Below are 22,660 nucleotides of genomic sequence, written 5' to 3'. Positions count from 1 at the left end.
CATGTGGTTATGAGAATATAGAAGTGTCACAATGATACATTCATATGTTTTGGGGGGCTCTGATAAATTGATGCAGTGCATTAGATATCTATGAACTCCATCTATTCCCTGATGGTCTACATGGAATGCTAGGTAAATGGTGTGATAAAAACAGGCGGTTCAGTTGACATGGGTGGGTTTGGGGCAGGATACCCCAAACCCTGCACAACACAGTACTGTCTTTTTTTTAGGAACAGCATGCTGCTCTTCTAGTTCCACTTTCAGGACTGCAGATATTCCTTTTCCAGCAGGGGAGACATGATAGCACTCTTCAAATACTTAAAAGGTTGTCACACAGAAGAGGGCCAGGATCTCTTCTCGATCCTCCCAGAGTGCAGGACACGGAATAACGGGCTCAAGTTAAAGGAAGCCAGATTCCAGCTGGACATCAGGAAAAACTTCCTGACTGTTAGAGCAGTGCGACGGTGGAATCAGTTACCTAGGGAGGTTGTGGGCTCTCCCACACTAGAGGCATTCAAGAGGCAGCTGTCAGGGATGCTTTAGGGTGGATTCCTGCATTGAGCAGGGGGTTGGACTTGATGGCCTTGTAGGCCCCTTCCAACTCTGCTATTCTATGATTCTATGAGGTCCCAAAAGATATAATCCAAGCTACTATTCTGTTTTGCTCATTATAATCAACATGTGAGAAATAGGAACAGGTTTTGTGAGAAACAGAAAATGTCCTATTAATGTTTAGAATATTTTGTGACCGGCCCTAGAAAACACATTACTGCATGTAAATTAAAATTCTGTAATATGTTTACCTTTGTATAAACACATTGGAAATGCAACCTTCAAAATTATTCCCACCCAGCTCTATTGGTTGACTCATCATTCTCTTTCCAAGGGTTCCAACTGTTGTTGTTGACTCGAGCACATCATCAATCAGTAACTTAAGCCTATAACAAGAAAAATGCAAACCAGAGTGAAATTTTCAGAGCAAACTATTAGGCCATCTAAATATTTGCTTACTTCCATGGTTTGTATGTCACTTTTTAACAATTGTTCCCAAAGGAGTTTACAGCATAAAATGAAACTAATACAACCAAAAATGAAAGAAACCCCCTCAATGAAAATAAATCAACTCAGTAACACATCTAATATTGTAACAGACAGATTTTAAATTTTATTCTTAGTTAATAGAAGCCTTAATCTCAAATATCTGGTGGAACAAAAACATTTTTGTTTGCTTCCAAACAGATGCAAGCTATTATTATTATTATTATTATTATTATTATTATTATTATTATTATTATTATTATTTTTATATCCTGCCTTTTTTCTCCAAGGAACCCAAGGCAGCATACATAATCCTCCTCTCTATTTATCCTCACAACAACCCTGTGAGGTAGGTTGGGCTGAGAGTCTATGACTGGCCCTAAGTTACCCAGTGGGTTTCCATGTCCGAGTGGGGACTAGAACCCAGATCTCCTGACTCCCAGTCCAACACTTTAGCCGCTACACCACACTGGCTCTCTTATTATTTATATAGCACCATCAATGTGCATAATGCTGTACATAGTAAAACAATAAAATAGCAACACCCTGCCACATAGGCTTACATTCTAATAAAATCATAATAAAACAATAAGAAAGGGAAGGGAATGTACCAAACACTAAACTGGGATTCTGTAAAAGTAAAACCAAATGCTGCATAAATCATCTTCCTAGCAACAAGCGAAGAAGAGATGGGAGGGGGAGTTCATGAGCCCAAAGCTTTGTTCAGGCTTGCTGTAGCTCATGCACATAGTGCTAAATTGGAGTTAGCATTATGTGTGAACCAGCTCACCAAGAGCTAAACTATACTGGTTTCTTTTTAAAAACAAACAAACAATAAGGTTCAGAGTAGGTTATTTTCAGCAGGACTGCAGCATGCAGGGGTCAGGGAGATGTGATCTCAAAGATTGTTCCCAAGGAATGGGGATGGGATCCCAAAGGGATGCGATTCCTTCCCTCCCCAGCTATGATCCTAAGGAAAACTGCAATAATTAATCTTACGGAAAAAGTTCACATTGCATACCATACAATTAAAGTAATGTCTAGTTTGGCACTCGAAGCTAAAAAATACACTGGTTCTATGTTTTGGCATTAATACTACTATAATATACAAGAATGGAAATGTGAAGAGGATTATGCAGAGTCTGTGAAAATACATAGATTTGTTGATTCTGAGATCCATATTCATTGGTGTCATTAATCCTAATACAGTTTAACCTATCTAAGAACCTAAAAAGAGCCATGCTGGGTTAGACCAAGGGTCTATCTAGTCCAGCACTCTGTTCACACAGTGGCCAACCAGGGACCCACAAGTAGGATATGGGTACAACAGCACCCTACCACCCATGTTCCTCAGCAACTGGTGTATATAGGCTTGCTGTGTCTGATACTGGAGGCAGTATCCAGTATACATAGCCATCAGGTTTAGTAGCCATTGATAGGCTTCCCTCCAGGAATTTATCTATCTCCCTTTTAAAGCCACCCAAGTTGGTGACCATCACCCCATCTTGTGGTAGCAAATTCTATAGTTAAGCACTGTATGAAGAAATGCTTCCTTTTATCTGTCCTGAATCTCCCACCAATCAGCTTCATGGGATGACCCCGGGTTCCAATATTATGGGAGAGAAAGAAAATTGTTTCCTTATCCACATTCTCCATACCATGTACACTTCTATCATGTCTCCCCTCACCCTCCTTTTTTCCAAGCTAAACTATCCCAGCTGTTGTAACCTTCCCTCATAGGGGAGAAGCCCCAGTCCCTTGATCATTTTAGTTGCCCTTTTCTGCACTTTTTCCAGCTCTATAATAACATTTTTGGGGTGTGATGACCAAAACTGTACACAGTATTCTAAGTGTGGTCGCACCATAGATTTGTATAAAAGCAGTACGATACTAGCAGTTTTATTCTCAATTCCCTTTCTCATAATGCCTAACATGGTGCTTGCCTTCTTTACAGTAGTCGTACACTGGGCTGACATTTTCATATCCAAATCTCTATAACCAAACATCAAGCCAAGCAATAAAACTACACTCTCTCTTCTCTAACATAGCATTTATTCTGTCCCATAATCAAAGAATTGGACTTACGTGTCGTCTTCTTTCATTACTGTTACATAATGCATTGAACCGTCTTCGTATCTCTTGCTAGACTGGCTTTCTTCATCAGCTAACTTTACAACTACAGAACCATTTCTCAGGAGAACAGTAAATACATCAGGCTAAAGAAAAAACACAAACAATTTACCCACAAAACAAAATTTCATTTTTCGGGTTATAAAGATTTTGGGTTTTGCAACAAAGCAATTTAATTATATATAAACAGGAAACAAAGCAAAAGCACATTTTTCCTACCCGTAAATTGTAATTTAACAATGTCCCATCGAGTGCGAATGTTTGAAAGCCAAATCCAACTTGGAAATCATTGGTAAATGGGAAACCATCATCATTCAAATCCAGTACTCCATTCTTGGAAAAACTTCCAGTTCTCACAAGCTAAAAATACAAATGGATAATGAATACTTTTTCTCTTACTGAATATTGAGCCTCACGGCAATTAACAAGTGATAACAAATCTTTACATTAGCAATGCTAACAGTAGGGAAGGGGAATTGTATCTTTAGTTTATGCTATCCTAATAGATGCCCAGATGGGTTCAATGGTGGGCTTGAAGAAAGTGTGGGAAGGAGATTTTGGAAGGGAATTAGAAGATGCTAGTTGGAACAAATTATGGGACAATAGACCACTCAGATCAATATCAGCCTCTATCTAAGAAATGTCTTTGAAAGTACTGCACAGATGGTACTGCATACCAATACAGCTGGTGTGTGTGACTTCAGCATGCAGTCGCCTTTGTTGGAGAGACTGTGAGGTAAAAGGCATGTATTTTTATTTATGGTGGACTTGTCCACATATACAGGGATTCTCGATGTTAGTACATAGAGAAATGATTATTACTAGGGTTGATAAAAATGATTGTATACGATCCAGAATTATTTTTACTATCAATATACAAAGGATCTAATGTAAGTCTGAAATGTAAAGATTTGTTATCATTTTTGTTAATTGCCACTCGCCAGACAATTACACAACAGTGGGGAAAAAATGGTTAGTTTTAACTTACCTGCATGGTACCGAAATATATTGTTTGGGACAATATCAGAAAAAATAATTCATGATTTGCTTCTGATCCAAGGAAAAACAGAACTGCTAGCATTTTATGCTATTTGGTAGAGATTCATTCAACATACATCAGAACCTGACTTACAACAATATATGCTTGCTTCTGCTCTGAGCATTTGGACATTATAACAACAAATGAAGATCACACAGCACACTTATTAGTTTCTTTTCTTTCTTTCGTCTTTTCTTTCCCCCTAAAGTAGTATTAACCAAGTTCTCTGTAACAGCTGATTAACCATCAATTGTTAGAGTACTTTTCTATTTTCTGTTATAACCAAAATAAAATATTTAAAAAGGGGGGGGGAGAAAAAATAAAAAAATCCCATTGCAGAGAAGATCTGTAAGTCCTCAGTTTGCCAAGGTTTTCCCCCCTTCTTAAACATGTCTATTGTGAATGAAAAGCAATTACAATTAAATAACCTTGAACACTATGGATTAATAGCCAGTAACAAAGGATCTGTGATATACAAATTACCTTCCAATCATCAGGACATTTTCTGCTGACACCAAGAGTCTCAGAGAAGGTAGGGGAAGCCTCAAAGGAGGTTTTCACACTCATCATGCATCCACGAAATGGAGGTGTGGATATATTAAAGCTATTTCCAAAAATAAAAACAACAACAGACACAGTTTTTAAAGTTGCAATTATCTATTCCTATTGCCTTTTGGGTGGAGGAGATTGAACAAATTGTTTCCCATTATCTTATTTAACTTTCTGGCAATTCAAAAAGTGATGCTAAAGGGTGTCGTGTTCACACCCCTGGATGCCTTGATGCATGAGGCAGACGGCCTTGGTTTGCTGTGCTATGGTCTGGAGTGTTGCATACTCTGTCCCCTGTCCTCCATTGGGAGAAGGCAGGTTTGTACCCTCAGCAAACAGTCTTCATCCTGAATGGGTAAAGCTGCCTAGATCCATATCTTTGTATCCATCCGGTAATGCAAAAATCTCATAATTATTTTTGAAATAGATTTTCAAGGCAAGAAGGGACAAAGTTGCACTAGTTTTGGGGGGGGGTCAGTTTGGGGGGAATTTGTTGAGAAAGCTGCCATTTGGGGAGATTAATTTATTTATTTCCTAAAATTTATATCCAGCCTTTCAATATCAATCAGCATTCCCAGGGCAGCTTACAAACAGCAACAAATAAATAAATAATGTATTATTATTATTATTATTATTATTATTATTATTATTATTATTATTATTATTATTTTAAAAAATCAATTAGGCAGTAACCGCAGCAACAATTCAATGCCATGTTGTGTATCCCTAAAAGAAGAAAGTGTAGTTTGCTCCAAAATTGCAATGCTCTCATGCCAAAGTGCTTGCCAACAAACGGAGAAGGATTATGCAGTTGCCACCGTAAAGATGAAGATGTTCCTCCTTGATTATAGTTCCATGAAAGATCAATTGAATCATTTTTCTGGGGGGCAAAATTTTAATGAGAAGCCGCCCTCCATTATAGCTTGGGCCTAGGAAATGGTCATCCAATTTGACCTTCTGCTTTTGTGTTAATTTACATCAGGTCTGCACATGATCTACCAAGCCAAATGCAGCCAACCACCGGTATTGTAGCCTTCAAGATGATTCACAACGTCCATAGCAGCCATTAAGCACAGGAGACACAGAGGTAGTGACTGCATTCTGGGCCACAGATTGTGAGGGCCTGAACACTACCCATAAAGCTCTACACTAGAAATTAGTTCCTGTCCTCAAGACTGTTGTCACTCACCGTTCTCTTATGGAGCCTGGAATTCCACCCAAGTAATATAAATTGAAGGGAAAAGTCTTTGCAGTTGCTTTTATTTTAAATGCACCCAGAGTATAGGCATCAGGAGTAATGCGTAAAAGAACCTGAAATGAATGAAATGATCAGATTTTAAAACTTGCCTAAGAGAAATGTGCATGAATTGAGCACAGTGCATAGTAAAAAATAAAATAAAATAGTGGGCAGCGGGGAAGATGCTTGGTTCTTCCTTTCACTCATGCCAATTGACACCTCAGTGGAGGAGCTCCCTTTAAACAAATACCAACCCAGAGGAAGGATTTGCCTCAGGGACGCAGCAGGGGAGGAAAAGGCTAGATCGCCCCTGCATGTCCTATATTAGTTTGAAGAAGTAAAAAAGAAAAAAACACCTGGCCACTGTGGAACAGGTTTATTACATTTGTTTACTTATTTCTTGAGTTTAAGCCAAGAGCCTTCATCTACTTTTTTCCATTCTTTTCATGATATTTTTAACATTTATTTATTTATTACATTTTTATACCGCCCAATAGCCGAAGCTCTCTGGGCGCTTCACAAAAATTAAAACCATGAAGAGCATAAAAACAACCAACTACATTCATTTTGTACCATTACACACCAATACTAAATTTGTTCATTATTTCCAGTTATATGTCCCTTTTGAACCATTGGCTTTTCAAAATGGCTAGCAATTAATTCAAACAATGAAACATCAGTATTTGGTTGTGATGGTGGGGAAATACAAGTTCAAGAATAATAACAATAGTAATGTATAATTCTGCCTACCAGGAAATAATAGAAACACAGCAAGATAAAACCCAAGAAGGCCTTGCGAAACATTACAAGTTTAACAAAAGGGGCACAGATTTGCTGGCGTTTGCTTACGATATATATATTATTTTGGCATTTTTATATCATTATACCCAATAGCTGAAGCTCCCTGGACGGTTCACAAAAATTAATTACATTTATGATCCAGAGTTTCTGTGTATGTGTGAAGCCTGCATACACAGTGGTTTCCATTTATCTTCTATGAGGAGAAAAACCTCCATATGTACCACTAAAAATGCCCACAACACCCAATGCATTTCTTCCTTGTGCTTTCAAGAAGTGACTTGAAGAGCATTTCCTTCATACAGAAGCAAATGTGAAACCCCTGCACACAAGGGGCTCTCTATTATGCCAATTGCTTGGAAGTGCATAAGGCTCTATTCAGGCTTTCAACCTGAACTTGTGTGGACACAAAGTGTACAGAGGGCCAGAGGGACCAGCACTGGCCTCGCTCTCAATGTCCCCATGCATGCAGACTCTATCCCTTCCACTCCTGACCTTTGTTCATTCAGAGTAAAGGTCTAAAGGGGGTCTCTAAAACTGAAGAGGCTAAGAAGCATTCGCACGAATAGGAAGCTTGCATTATCAGAGGCGCTTCTAAGTATGCTCAGCTGAACATATTCAGAATTTCCTTCTGATCTTTGTGCTAAACATGAGAAGTTTGGGAGGGGATGAGTGGGGTTGACACATACTGGGACATGGACAGGGGTGGTGCACACATTCCCAGTTCCCTACATGCTTGCGCCTTCATGCTGAACATCTCAATGCAGCTATACAGACACATGCATTTGGGAGTGGGGCATTGGTCTCACAGATTTGTATTTAAAACAAAGGATGTTTCAGAAATGATTATCTGAACAGTTGTTCCATTGGGTTTTAAAATAATTTCCATACATCTAGATAAGGGTAACAAAATGTACTTCTATGAAGTAAGACATTTTTACTTTTGCAAAAGATGTGAATGTGTGCAAGTTTCCTGTTACAAATAATACATTATTGAGGGTTCTTTGAAGAAAACAAGAGAGAGACTTACTCGTTGATCCTTTCCATCGTTTATGACTGCTTCGCTTTTTATTTCTTGTGGAGGCTGCATATCAACTTTGTATCTGAATACTAAATGGCCCTTTTCAATCCTCAAACTGATGAACTTGTCCTGCAATTCACAAAGGATTTCTAAGGTAATATATTAGAGGCACTCCTTGGAATTACACATATTTATCCATACTCTGTGGATCAATCGTGAGAATTTCTGCTTTAATATTTGAAATAAAATGAGTGTTCCCAGTCCTCACGGCACACATGAAGCCAATATGGAACATCATCATCTAAGTATCCCATAAGGCGATTCTGGATAGCTCAGTCTTCCTCTTCTATCTCCCTCCTTTACAGAGGAAGAAACTACAGCATATTTCTGCTCTGTGAATCAGGTGCCCAGTTCCTTTCCCCAGGTTTCTCCTTGTTTAACCCATGAATTGGTGGGGCCACGAGCAAGGGAATGAGTGCACTGCCTCCTGCACACTTGTCACTTTGGCTTTTAGTTTTAATCAACAAAACAGGAAGACCCCAATATTTGATGTGACATTTGAACCTAGAACTCTAGGATGTTGAGGCCCAACAACACAGGTATACATGTCACATGAAACAACCCAGGAATGGAGCATTCCTGGGTTGTTCATAAAGATGATTCAAAACAGTAGTGGTAAGCATGCGGGAGTCACAGGGCTTGTGTCCTTGCTTGAGGCCCTGACAACCCATGGTTTAAGCAACAGAGGGGGTGTCATTACCTGAGAATCAGGCCTATATCTTAAGAGATGTAAAAACCGTATGTGCTCTTTTAATATCTCTCTATATAAGCTTAGCCATGTTAAGAGAGAACAATACTTACCACAGTATTTTCAAGACCTGACTTTCCTTGCTCTCAGAAAGGCCTCTACTGCCCTCCATTTCCAAACAATGCCTTCAGCTTATCTGCAGGGGTTCCCTATGCTCAGCGGACATGTATTTGTGGTGCCAGGGGAGGTGGAAGACATAGTACATTACTGGTTACGCTGCTCCTTGTTTAAAGATCTTAGGGATCATTTTCTGGGAGATCTTCTGAGAGCAAGAGTGGGTTGGCCTATTGCTGATATTATCTGTGATCGGTTAGCAGACTATAGTAAAGCGATTACAATCAAGGTTGTAATGTTTGCTGCAGCAGCTCAAAAAATCCACCAAAATTTTCTAAAGAAGTCAGGCATATATTGGGGGGACCCCCTGCAATAATTTTCTGTTATCATTGCTACTAGGGTCTGTATCTTTTTTTCACCAGTATAAATCTCAGTTTGGTTCTTTATATATGAATTATCTCCCTCTGAGATTGTAAGAATTTAGGTTGTTATACAGAAGACTCCTTGTTTTATTTTTGTGGTTGTAAGGGCCTTTGTGCCATAGACAAATAAAATGTATTCACCTCTACATACAAAATGCTAAGGCGATGCATGGCACGAAGGTTCTGAAATACGACACTCTGGAGGTTTCGAGCTATGAGAAGAACTTTGGATATATAAACACAGCTGGGAGCATGGGGGAGCGGCTGGGAGGGAGCAGGGGGAGAGTGGCTGGGAGTGGGAGGAGCCCAGAGAGGAGACTGGGTGGCTTTCCAGCACACCCACAGCCCTGAAGTAAGTCCCATAGGTCGACAGGCAGTGGCTGGGAGGGAACAGAGGGAGCAGCTGGGGGGGGGGGGAGTCCAATGGACTCCCAGTCGGCCTCATGTTCAGCTTTTCTGGACACCTGCGGAAAAGCCAGTAAAGTACGATAAAGTACTAGTGCACAGATGGTCTGTGTGAGTCAAGCTGGTTTGCTACTAATTCTGATTGTTGTTCAGTTGCAATAAATGTTGATGTTTATTTATTTATTTATTACATTTCTACATTGCCCAATTGCCAAAGCCCTTAGTTCAAATAAATAGCTGAAGCTCTTAGCTGAAATATCTCAAAATATTGTTTGCATGAATCTCACAGTATTTTCTTCATTTCACTTCCCCAACAGATATTGACATGAACAGAATTGCTCAAGTTACCTGGTCTTCTGCAAAAAACACCAAGCCTTCATCTGTAGTGGTCTGAATGTATTGTTCATACGTTAAAATAGGTTTATTTGGTGAAGAAATATTAACCTGTGCATAACCTATGCCTTCAAAATAGATTTTATTAGACTGTTCTTTATATCTGCAATAAGAAAATGTGTAAATAAGAATTACTGCCATCCTATGGGTATTCTCAATATATCAAGAAATGTTTTAAACAAACAAAACATTCATGACAAAATGAAAACTATTTTCCAATTTGAGACAATAAAAGGGAAACCTGTATTAAAAACAAGAATAATTCTTACCAGCTTTTTTAAAAAATGGTAAGACTCAGAAGGGCCCATCTACCCCTGAGCTTGCTGCAACTGTTGCCATTCTCTTCTTCACCCTTCCAGTTGGCCTAACTGGTGAAAGGAACTGCCATGGCCACGCCTGCTGGCCCCATGACACCCCCATTATTATTTTTTAAACTTACATTATTATTATTATTATTATTTATTTATTTATTTATTTATATAGCACCATCAATGTACATGGTGCAACGCTGTCAGCCTCCTGTGCATCTCCCGCTCCATTTCCCAGTTTTAGCATTATAAATTAAGCCACAGAAAACCCGACTCTTCTGAAATAAGTTCAGTATTTGTTGGGATTTCCTGCCATGTGCAAGCGAAGTGTGCAGCGGCCTCTAGTGACCAACAAATGCCCACTAGAGGGCGCTGTTCCCATTAAACTGTATGGGTCACATGGTCACTGCCCTCTTCTTTGTATAATTTCAGGTCATTGCAAATGCAGAAGAGACGCAGGAAACAGAACCACATTAAGGAGACACAATCCCCCCCCCCCCCCGTCTGAAGGAGCCTTCTGAATGACAGCTAACTGAACCAATCAGGTTCTGTCTTTAAGAGGGACACAACTAATGAATGCACTGGATGGTCTTTACATTGCTGCTGGGACCTCATTGGTTGAGTCCCCACCAAAGGCAATATTTGGTTGGTACAAATTACTGGGACACTTTTTTTAAAAAAAAAGCCTTTAAAAACTGCACCCTCTGCTCTGCAAGCCAGGTGCTGAAGAGCTTTGCCAGTGGGGCTGGCCCAGCTGGAGGAGGAAAAGAGGAGCCCCCACTGGGTGTACAGGCAGCTTCAGCAAGCAGGCAGGTAGGCGGATGGTTTTGGCAGTGTGTGTGTGTGTGGGGGGATGCTATCTCCATAGCCAACTAGAGTCTGGCATCAGCCCTGAATGTGACACTTAGGTCTGTGATGGGAGCAAGCATGTGACTGCTCCAATCAGCAGCTGATCAGAGATAAGAACTTTTGCATGAAGGAGAAGAAACTGGCAGGCCAGATGGGGAAATCTTATGGGTCATATGTGTTCCATGGATCAGAGGTTTCTCATGCCTGATGTAGGGTTGTGAATTTTTGTCAAGTGTCACTCATGGTGGCTACACATAAGCACTTTTCATCACCACAGAGGTGATTGTCTTGCATAATTTTGGTGAGCTCATTCAGATGACCTTTCCTGGGGTGAGCACTCTCACTCTCATTCATGAGTGGAAAGGACATTTCCCGCTAAGTGGAAAGGACGTTTTTACTATATATCGGGGACAGATATGTAGAATGTCTGCACCTGTTCAGACAACATGCTAAACCATGATTAGGCCAAGAACCCTTTTGCAGCAAGTGGTTAGTGAGTGTGTTTAAACCTTGGTTATGTAGCCATCATGGTTCACACGATATGCTAAGCCATAATGTTTAGCTCAAAATGCTTAACTACAGTGGCTTAGTGTCTGAACAGGGTCAATGTCTCTATGGGCTTCTGAAGATCTAAACAGGACTTGGATCATGGGGCTAACAGTTCAGCACATCTAATTTTTAAGGCTTGCTGAACTCATATCAACTTGTGATTCAGACATATTCTGGATCCTTTCATCAATTCCATTGCCTGAAGATGTCACTACTGTATTATAGAAAACAGTGCTCTGAGGTTTTTGAAAGCTGATCATGTCTTGACTGTGGCAGGATCTACACTACTGCTTTATAACTGTTTATTACGGTTTTGACAACTGTTCGGGCCCAGGAGACATTACATATACTGTTTTCAAACAGTTTTCAAAGTGTTATATCCTGCTTGGTATAGATCTGGTCTTCAGTAAACAGGATGTATGTATTATAAAGCTCCAAATGTACATTTATTTACAACATATACCATCTGGTAACATTTTTTTTACCTTCTGCATGGTTGAACTTCAGTAGTGTTGAGATTAAAAGTCCTCTTAAAATTGTACAAACTGATAACTCTCTCATTTAAGCTGTCTAATTCAATGCAGCCTTCATAATGAGGGTAGTCGATCGTACTGGGAGGCTGTAAGAATAAAACACAGAAATTGTAAAGCTGTGACTGCTGCAAGGTTCTGCAATCAGGTCTGTGCGTACACTGAATTTCTATTATTGCATTGCAAAGGCACAGCCATTACAATCAGATTCAGAATTCTACATCCTGAGAATCACATCTTTTAATTATAAGAAGAAAAATGCAAGGTTCTAGCCCATATGGTTGCAAAGGTAAGTTTGAAAATTTGGGTGCATTGACTTGCTGAGTATATGGTGTAATTGCATAAGAGCAGGGGTAGGCAATCAGGTGCCCTTCAGATGTTTTGCACTACAACTCCCATAATCCTTACCATTCACCTTTCTAGCTGGGGCTTATGGGAATGGTAGTCCAAAACAAATAGCAGGGCATCATGTTCTCTACTCCTGGTTAAGAGCTTTTGACTAGAGAGACCCTGGCTCAACCCCTACTCAGCCATTATTTATTTATACTCCTAATTTGTGTACCGCTCCATATGTGAAACAGATTCCATGAAGCTCACTAGGTGACCATGGGCCATGCGCTCATGCTCAGCCTAATCTACCTCACAGTGATGCTGCAAGGATAAAATTGGAGTTCGGTGTGGGGGGGAGACTGGTGCTTACAGGCCTTAGCATCTTGGATAAAGCATGGAATAAAAATGGATGATGATGATGGTGATGATGATAGGCAGTATTCAACAGGGCCTCTGTGCTCCCACAATTGTTTTGCACCAGTGGATTGACTGCTTGTGCAACGGGGATTTAGGACTCCTTAAAATAATCCTGGAAATTAGTGGAAGTTCTCATTTCTGGATCAGAACAAGTCAGCAGATCTCCATTCTGTGAGCTCCGCTGACCTTCACCCTGTTCTGGAAATGAAGCAAAATGCCTGTTTCCAGTTGTTTTAAGAAGCGCTAACTCCCTATTGTGCTAACAGTTGGTCCTGTTGATTTACAGGCACAATAGGTTACTGCCTAACAACAATAACAACAAATCAGAAATCTGAGGGAACCTTGACCAGAACTTCTACAAGTCTTGGAAGAAGGTCTGACAGTTCTATATATCTCCTGAACCTCTCTGCAGCCAGCAGAAACAGAACAAATCATGTAAAATATATTTGTTCAGATTACAAAATACTGCTTCCTAGTGCAAAATGTGGACAACCCTTGGCATGTTTTGAATTTGGATTTTTTGAAAAAGTCCAAGGTATACCCCATCATGACTTCAACTCTAGGATATTATTGCCAAGTTACTTTATATGAAGCAACTATAAAATGATAAAATTATTAGGAGTATCACCCATTGGTTTACACAAAGAAAGATCTCATGATAACATTTCCATAAATTAGAAACACAGTACTTTAAAGTCCGGTGGGTATCCTCCAACATAGAAGACCACATCTTCAGGATCCAGGTTGAGAAGATTGTAACTATTCCCACTGCTGTACTCAAAAGGTCCTAGACTTGATGGCAAACTGGAGGTCGCACCTTTAATGTAATTCAGATTTGCATACTGATAAATTCTAAAAGAGAAGGAAAAGAAAAAGGGGGAAAGCACACAAAGAAGTGAAATTTCCTGGAATATGAGTTCATGAAGATTGGGAAAGGCTTTATTGTAGAGTTCCATACCTCTCAAACTTCACATAATCCAAAGTTGCTTCCTTGTGCTCACTCTCATTCACTTGTTCAGGGACTTCTACTACAGCTTCATTGCCTCCTAGCCTATAAGCGCAAATAAGCCGTCCTTCCTGAACAGCCATGCCTATGTAGTCCTTGGAACTCTAAACATGAACATTTAAGATAATAATTAAGAGAGTTTCTTCACATTTTACATTTCCCTTATTATTCCTTTTTTTTAAAAAAAGCAGCCAATGGGGAGGCAATCAAGATTAGCCCCACAGCACAAAGGGAATGGCTTGTTTGTACAATCTTTCCCCCACTGCGTTGTGGATCCAACGAAAAATTCTCCCAAAGGGAGGCATTTGATTCAGGGGCATTCATTGCCATTGACATCAATTCTAATTTTACCTTAGAAGCTTAAACCACCTTTTGGGTCAGCTTAGCTGGCACAACTCCTTCAAGGAATTGTGGGAATTATAGTTTTGAGCCTTCTGATAATCCTCTGTTAGAAAGTCCTAGCCCCCCCCCCCCCCATACCTAGTTTCCATGATTCCTTGGGCAGTAGATATGATAGCTAAACTATTTTAATCCTATAGCATAGCCATGCCTTTGTTTCAAGACGTTGGCATCAACAAATGTCATTTCATGCCAGTTCACTTTTGCCATCCAAAATTAAACTAGCTGTCAATACGGAATGCATATGCCTGTTTAAAGATGGAATTGCTATCCCAGTTTCAGCTGATATTAGACAGCGCCATTCTAAGTGGCGGAACTATCACAGCACTAAGATATCAATCTTTATTTACAGTCAACAGACCACCATTACAACATATAAGTACACAGACGTAATAAAAATACATGATGGTAAAGAAGAAGGGATACAAAATCTGTAATATCACTGAGATATAATCAAAACCAACTAAAATTATTTTCATCGCTTGACATCCCTAATTTACCAAATTTAAACAGTATGGCAGCTCTTCCAAAGAAGAAGATACACTAATTCTCATTCCCATGTATAAACGGGTATATCGAACTGAAAGATACATGTGTACCTTACATAAAAGAAAATCCAAAAGCTTGGTGCTTAGAATGTAAAATAAGCAAAATAAGCTTCACTCAGGCAGGCAGGGCAGCTACAATATGTCCAGCACTGATGGCTTTATAAGTTTGCTTGAAGGTTTTGCTGTATTCCAAGCAGTTCAAATCTAGTTTAGATTGCTAGTAAGAAATAATAATACAAATAATGATGTCAACAAAGGAATACCTACATCTTTGTTACCCAGGTACATAACGAACATGTTTGACGTCTGTCGTCGTGGGCTATCCAACCTTGAGAGAGGTCTTTGAAGAAACAGAGAAAGGGAGGTATAGCCCTTCAGATCATCAAGGATGTCAGGAGGCCGAACCTCAACCCCAGAACTTCCATTGAACCTCATGGGAATAACAACCTATTTAGAATAAAAAACGAATATCATCAATTGCAAACTCATAATAAGTCTCAAAACAGCAATGCAACAATACAAGACTTGAACATAGTGAGCAACATTAGAAGGTAAACCCAGGACCCTCTTTCTCTGTGGCCATTTTGCATTTTGAAAAATCACGCCTGCTTTCTAAGCATAGATTCACATGAGCTTTTTCTCTGGGAACTGACACAACACTGTTAAGTTCAAGCTTCCCTGTGTATTGTTTGTACATGATAAAAAAGGTTTCTTTGTAACAGCTAATACTTTCAGCTTGCCCAAAAGCCTCTTCTCCCCAAGATTATCTGGGTTGATCCAAAACAACCGACTATGGATTAGCAGGATCTACATAGGCAGTACAGTGCAAAGAAATGTGAATTGCAGAGAACCCTGCATTCTAGCTGATTCCCATTTTTGCAGCAGCTTTCCTCAGACGTCCAGTTTAGTTTTTCAGCATTAAACCTGCCCTAGATAAACCTGCTATCCAGGCAGGTCCTGGGTATACATTATTCCTTATTCAAAGGTTTCACTAAATACACGTGGATATTAATAACGGAATACTTTGGTGAAGGGATGGAGCAACATCCTTGGGTGAATATGTGATAACAGATGACAAAAGAGGAAGGAAGAAGCATTGAAAGTTTCTGCCACACACCTTGTTTGCAGCATCTCTAGCTTGCTGGATGAGCTCTCTAATGCGGTTTATATTATCAGATATGTTGCCTATTGGCGTAAGTTGTTGGTTGATGCTTGTAATCTTGTTAAACAGATCCGGGAGGATGTTTGTTAAGTTCTTGACTGTTGGTAGGATTTTTAAAAGGGAGGAGAAATGTGGTAGCATTGTTGATCAAAATGTCAAAGATACATCACATTTTCTGCACATTTAATTGCTAGAATTCATTTGGTGCACACTCAGTTCTTACTTGGGCTGAAACCAAGACTTTATCCCTGAAATAAATAGTTTTACTTTGATGCATGATAACACAGAGAATAGAGTTCCTTATTTCTTTTCAACTAAATGCTTTTCTCCTCTATTATCATCATCATCATCATCTTGCTTTACTTTTAGTTATTAGAAAGAGTTTAGTTACTAGTGAGGAACAGAGAGAGGAAACAATCATTCACCAAAGCTTGCCAAAGGCCTCTTCCTACTGGACCAAGCAAGACAAGATACAGCTAAGACCACAAATCTAAGCACACATATTTGAGAGTAGTCATTGTAAACAATATTGAACTAAATGGACCAATGGTCTGACTCAGTATAAGGCAGCTTCCTATGTTTTTAAGCCCCACTGGATTCCATGGGGATTACTTCTGAGTAAATTTGCTTAGGATTGAGTTGTATGTCTAATTATTGTGACAAATCTATTGTGTTACAAAGCAGAGATGGAATGGAGTGTGGAACTACATTGTATAAAGAACATAGGGTTGACACAGGAAGTGACATGTCAAGTTCAACTTACACTGGCTACTGCTGGGAAGGGCAGAGAAATACATGTGACAACAGACTTGACATGAAGGGAAGGAGGAATTCAATATAGGGCTGAAACCTGTACATAATGGGCATAGTATGAACTTTCAACAACAGCAACACCACTCAGTTCTCTCTTATATAAAAGGCATCAGAGGAAGAAAATGCTAATATTCATCTCAAAAGGCTGGAAGAAGTCCACAAAGCAAACAAACTGCCTACCTGTATTGTTTGCATCTTTCAAAGCTCTGTTGAAGTCAGCACTCTGTGTGGCTCCATAGGAACCCTTTATGTTTTCAACATCTGCTTTAATTGGATCCAGCTCATCTAGTACATTAGCAGTAATCTCATTGGCATTTCTGACCATGTTATTTGCACTTGTGATCATGTTGTCTATATCACCTAGCAGGGAGACAAATATGTACAAAGAGTCATATCATTGATCTTTCTTTTAAAGTGGGATCAAAAGAGTAACTCTTCTGTTGTGGCTTAGGATCTACACTAGTTTTATTTATTTTATTTATTATGTTTATATACCGCCCCACAGCCGATATATAAGTTTAAGAGAGCAAGTGATTTGGGCATAACCACACGTTTTTTCTTCCCCTTCACCTGAAGGTGTAGACCTGAGTAGAGCTATTTTTTTAATTTACCAGGCATAATAATAAATACAACAAAACACACAGTAACAGAACTCCACATCAAATTACATACCTCTGTTTATCCCCTGGAGGCCATTTTGGAAAGATGTAAGATCTCCCTGTATCACATTTTTCTTCCTCTCCGCATCCTGAAGTCTGCTCTTTATAACATCAAGAGTTGGACTGATTTCTGTAAGTTAATCAACCTTGTGTGAAACATCCTGGTAATTATGGATTGTACTCATTTCTGGTGAAGCAGCTCTACTCTGTTCTCTAGGTTTTATTTCGCCAGGACAACAAATAGTGTCTCTATCCCAGCCAAATACAATCCTAATGTAATCCCATCATATAAATTTGGCTGCATTTACATTTGATTTTGATGAGCATTGGGTATCCTCAGGAAACCTAGAATTCTGCATTACAAATCCAATATTCTGCAACCAGAGAATAAGAGTTTGGCAAGAAATAAGCTTCCAAGAAATCTCCAAACTAGTTTGACTAGCTACATAAAAGTAGCTAACTGCAGACTAAGGAGGGACAGGGATATTTTGAATGTTGTTCCATATTGCTCTGAAAGGTGGCCCAGACATATTTTAAATAAATAAAATAAAATGAATATTGCCCTGTGATGGCCAGCACCTATGAGACCTTAACCCACTCCAGAGGGAGCTATAGCCTGTGACACCAATTCTGAATCAGATGAGGATACTGTAGAGTCAGGCCCAGCCAGGGGAAGCCAGACGCCTGAGAACTCAGTTCTACTAGGCCTCCCACTGGCTTTCAAGCTGGGAGGTGGTGAGACGTAGGACGCTAATACAGCCTGTCTTCCATAGCTGGTGGACCTGATTTTGACAGAGGTCCCTGCTTCTCAACCAGGAACGTCTTCCATTGGAACAGGACAGCTGAACACCGGGCTGTTTGGATCTTTTGTTATGATGTTCATAACATTCCTTGTTGAGGAATGGCATTCTATTAACTGTGAATCTTTATTGGGACTATAAAGGCTTATAGCTAATTACTGGAATTACTCCAATAAAAGTTTTCACTGTGACCTGTGCCTTGGTTCTGGGAAGTCAGGTTCAAACATCACTTGTGATAAGGGTGCCACATGCCCTATGGTCAGACTGACACTGCATGGGTTAAATCAAGTCTGGGAAACTTGCAGCTCTTGGCCTACATTCATGCCAGCAGCACAGAGAAAAAAAACTGGGGTGGGGGAACGGGGTGACAGAAAGAGAACTGACAGATTAGCCCTGATTAGCTCCTGACAGAAATAAATTCCCCCCAACTCTGGTTTAAATCATGACAGGCCCACTCTTGCATTCACAGGAGCTTTCTATTCCCCATTTAATATTCTGGGGGGCTGAAAGTATATTTGGCCACACAACTCTGACCTCTCTCTCTCTCAATACTTTTTGTATAAGTTTCTTTTTCTTATAAGACAACTTGAATGCATAAATAAATAAATAAAAATCTACAGTTGCCTGGTCCTGCATTGAAAGGCTCTTAGTTGATTCATGTGGTGATTCCTAAGGTTGTAAAGACCTCACACAGAGATTTAAGCAGCTCAAGATTTGTGTAGAGAGAGACGTTTCTCTGAGGCGCTGCGTAGACGCTTTGAAACCCCTGCAGTCGCTGCGCAGTGGTGCTATGCCAGTTATACGATGCAGCAGCCACCTCACAGCCATCACAGGGCTTTCCTGCAAAGCTGCGATTTTAAAAACTCAGGGACTTCATTGCTGGAGTGAGGCGAGAACAGTGCATACACTTTTGAACCTTGCTCCAGTGTCGTGGCGGAGATGTCCCCACGTGAATGGCAACCCCTGATTGGTCACCATCTGCCCTGGCAGAGCGTAGGGGGGTGGCAAGCCAAAAGACGATGCCCTCCCTCTGTGTCAGGATTAGCTGCCATGGGGTTTCCCTAAACACAGTAGAAACCCGGCACCATGAGTGCAGCCCCTAAGAGTCACCCAATATCTGAATATTTCAAAGGAAAACCCCTTTGGATCCAAGCATTACTTTTTTTAAAAAAAATAATCTGATGTAGTAAGTTTGTTATTGGCTCATGTGAAAACTGCCAGTTTCAGACTAAACATTTTCAGAATGAAATTGGGGCAGTGGTAAAGGCTGTGTGAATCATCTCTTAATGAGGAAAATTCTGGAACAGCAGTATTAAAACCTTGCTAAGCTTTTTTCAACCTTCATGTGACTTATTTGGTTTTCAAGATACCTTGCAATGTATTTTGTGCTGCCTGTGCTTGATTTAACAGATCACCACTGCTGGTCTTCAGTCTCTTGGCCTTTCCAGCTAGATCTTTTCTTTCCATTGTCTGAAAATGAAGCATTGACATGTAAGTTGTTCATATCAAGCTGGTAGAATACAAGAAAAGGATTTTAAATTCATAATCCAAGCCAGTGGTGGGCAGACTTCATGGTTGTGGGATCAACTTTGCTTTTCACTAAAAAACAACAACCATCAACACCAACTGGAGGGGGCGGTGGTTGAGGGCAACACACTCTTAGAATGAAGGAACAAGGGTGCTTATGAGGGGCAAACTAAACATAGTGGAGCTATGCATGCTAGTGTTTCCTACTCTCCTGTAAGCACATGCGGGCCCAATGTTTTTATGGCAGAAAATCCACACCCTGCAAGGCCGGAGGTGGGGGAAGAATAAAGCCTCGACTGACTCCAATGGAGACTTTTCTTTTAACTCCCCTTCCGACTTGCAGGGGTGGCAGAATTTTGTTTTAAAAAAACAGATGGGGGAAGTTTTAAAAACCCATCCCAGAGCACTATGTTCCAGATGCAAATCAGGGGCCCATATGCTTTCAGGAGGGTAGGAAAAGCTAGCTTGCTTAGCTCCACTCCGTTGGCCCTGAGCAGTTAGCCCAGCAGAAATTGGTTTCAGTCTCAGAACTGAGGTCACAGTCCTGTCACACAAAAATACACTCCTGGTTTCGCTATAAGCTTTCTTCATATTAGCAGCCTAATTTAGAAGAGGGGCTGGAGGAAGCCTTTTTTGGTGTTGTTGCTACTGTCGAACAAGAGTACTCTACTGAAAATCACTTAAGAGATCTACCAGTAGATCCTGATCTATCTTCTGTCCACCCTGACCAAGCTATTAAAAATAGAAGAGATAGGTGTTTAACTGTAAAAGAAGGCAGTGCAAACAATTATAGGTGGATCGGTAGAAATACCGTAGTCCCTTTCCGTCAGGAAGATTTCATCTTTGCCAGGTATTTACTATTTTCATAAGGTGCAATTCGTCAAAACCTAGTACTCTGCAGCCTCCATTCATTTCAAAGATACTTCTACGCAAGCTCTATTCAGTATATATATAATATGCAGATCTGAAATGTTTGGATAATTATATACCATGTTTCCCTGGATAGAGGAAGTATCTCCCTCAGCCTTTGAACCTAGGATTCATCATATGCTATCTAGAGCAGTAAGGAGATGAGATTATGTCTATGCAAGAGATATTTTTCATCACAGCTAGCTGAATAAATGTAGATAGCTGTCAGATATATAAGATTAGGGTCAGGGTAGCCCAGTTCTCCCTGGTAAGCTTGGAGTGTTGTCAGCTTGCTTTTAGACACCAATCACTGTTTTTAACTGAGGATGAGCAGGAGCAGGAGGAGGAGAAGGAGAAGCCCTAAACCTAATCTTGCATATCTGAGGGTTAACTATATCCACCTAGTTGTGATTTTCCAAAGAACAGCATGTTTCAATATGAGCCCTTTCTAATCCCAGTTAGAGCTGGCAGGTTCCAAACTTGAATACTTGGAGACTCAGAGATAGCAAGAAGGGACACAGCAGTGGTGTCTCCTGCCCTGCTGCTTCAGTTGTTCCTCCACTCACTCTTCTCTCTCACCTGTTATAGGCCCCAGTTAAGAATCCTTGCTTGTTACATCAGGCAGGAGAGAGGAGTGACCAATGAACCCTTGGAGCAGTAGGATGGAAGGTGTCTTGCTGCCTCAAAGACTGGCTTAAGTTAAATCTCTGACGCTGGACCTTGCAACCTTCTTCCTAAAGTAGGGATGCAGAACCTCTTTCAGCCCAAGGGCCAAATTCCACTTTGAAGAAGCTCTTGGGGGTGAGGAGGCACACTCTGGTGATGGGAGGAGCCAAAAATACCAGCAACATTGATCTTACAGCTCTTACTGCCAGCCACTCAGTCTTAGGAAAGGCATTTCAACCTTTTCTGATGGGGGAAATCTTCACAAAAGCTAGGATTGGTGGTTGGGGAAAATGGGCTGAGGCCTTTTGGGGAAACCCTGAAGGGCTGGACTGGGACTCCTAGGGGGCCAGATTGGGTTCCCAGGCCTCCACCTCTGTCCTAAAGAATGCCCTTGTACAAGCTCAATTTTAACACCCCAGAATGAAATCCGAATGGCTAAAAATCTATTAGGTGATCATTATGACATGATTTTGGAATACACTTACTGATAAAGCTGAATCTGCAGCATTTGATGCTCTATTAGCTGCTGCCTCTGCTGCCTTGATGGCATTAATAATGTTCTCATACGCAGTAGCAGCTTCCACAGCACAGGTCACCAGCGCATCACTGCTAGCATTTTTCTTGATCCTGTTGGGGGGGGGGGGGGAAACAGCAGAAAATCTAGCAACCCAGAGAGTGTATGATTTTTTACTGTCCTTTCGGCTTTTGCTGATTTTTGACTGTCCTTTCGGCTTTTGCTGATAAATAACCATTAAGAATGAGCCCTGCACCAATGCATTCCTTTTTTAACATTGAGAATTCATGTTATGAGGCACTCCTTATGTGGCAGTGGAAAACAGCATGGGGTGAGTTCTTAAAACAGAATTTTAAAACAAACACCCACTCACACCCACCACACCACATGCGTGCGTGTATTGACAAAATCAGGAAGAGCATGGTCAGGGCCAAAGCTAAGCCCCTTACAAATTCCATGGATTCCACTTGGAGAAGGCTAAGCATTTGCTTGACTCCCCTACTGAAATAAGTGAGACACAAGCGTGCTTAACTTCGGTTGGATCATGCCCAATCTGCATACACTGCCTCATTTACAGACCAAAATTTGACCCCTGCTGCTTTCTAAATATCTGGCAGCTTCTTTCCACCAAAAACGCATTACAGTTCTCCACAGCTGAGAAAATGGCATCTATTTTCACGTTACGTGGGAAAACAGCTGTGGCCGTTTTCCAAGAGGAAGAGAAAGTTGAACAGCGTGACGGGGAGAACGGTCAAATTCTTGGCACTGAATGAGGCTCAT

At 40.5% G+C, this 22,660-nt stretch overlaps 1 protein-coding gene across 1 annotated transcript in view; it reads right to left on the bottom strand.

Moving 5' to 3' along the window:
- LAMA3 (laminin subunit alpha 3) overlaps positions 1 to 22,660 on the bottom strand; it is a 184,312-nt gene that overhangs the window by 18,135 nt on the left and 143,517 nt on the right. The window contains exons 54-69 of the mRNA XM_063131300.1: positions 21,852 to 21,993; positions 19,635 to 19,734; positions 17,478 to 17,594; positions 16,986 to 17,165; positions 15,948 to 16,090; positions 15,098 to 15,277; positions 13,836 to 13,987; positions 13,567 to 13,729; positions 12,086 to 12,219; positions 9,850 to 9,997; positions 7,822 to 7,941; positions 5,946 to 6,067; positions 4,691 to 4,811; positions 3,388 to 3,528; positions 3,124 to 3,254; positions 804 to 938 (exon numbers count right to left, since the gene is read on the bottom strand). Of these exons, the coding sequence (XP_062987370.1) occupies positions 804 to 938; positions 3,124 to 3,254; positions 3,388 to 3,528; positions 4,691 to 4,811; positions 5,946 to 6,067; positions 7,822 to 7,941; positions 9,850 to 9,997; positions 12,086 to 12,219; positions 13,567 to 13,729; positions 13,836 to 13,987; positions 15,098 to 15,277; positions 15,948 to 16,090; positions 16,986 to 17,165; positions 17,478 to 17,594; positions 19,635 to 19,734; positions 21,852 to 21,993 (2,229 nt within the window). The remainder of the gene's footprint in view (positions 1 to 803; positions 939 to 3,123; positions 3,255 to 3,387; positions 3,529 to 4,690; positions 4,812 to 5,945; positions 6,068 to 7,821; positions 7,942 to 9,849; positions 9,998 to 12,085; positions 12,220 to 13,566; positions 13,730 to 13,835; positions 13,988 to 15,097; positions 15,278 to 15,947; positions 16,091 to 16,985; positions 17,166 to 17,477; positions 17,595 to 19,634; positions 19,735 to 21,851; positions 21,994 to 22,660) is intronic.

The sequence above is a fragment of the Elgaria multicarinata genome, chromosome 7, assembly GCF_023053635.1.
Source record: "Elgaria multicarinata webbii isolate HBS135686 ecotype San Diego chromosome 7, rElgMul1.1.pri, whole genome shotgun sequence".
Lineage (NCBI taxonomy): Eukaryota > Metazoa > Chordata > Lepidosauria > Squamata > Anguidae > Elgaria > Elgaria multicarinata.
The sequence above is the reverse complement of the archived record's forward strand: the minus strand, read 5'-3'. Positions and strand labels throughout refer to the sequence as shown.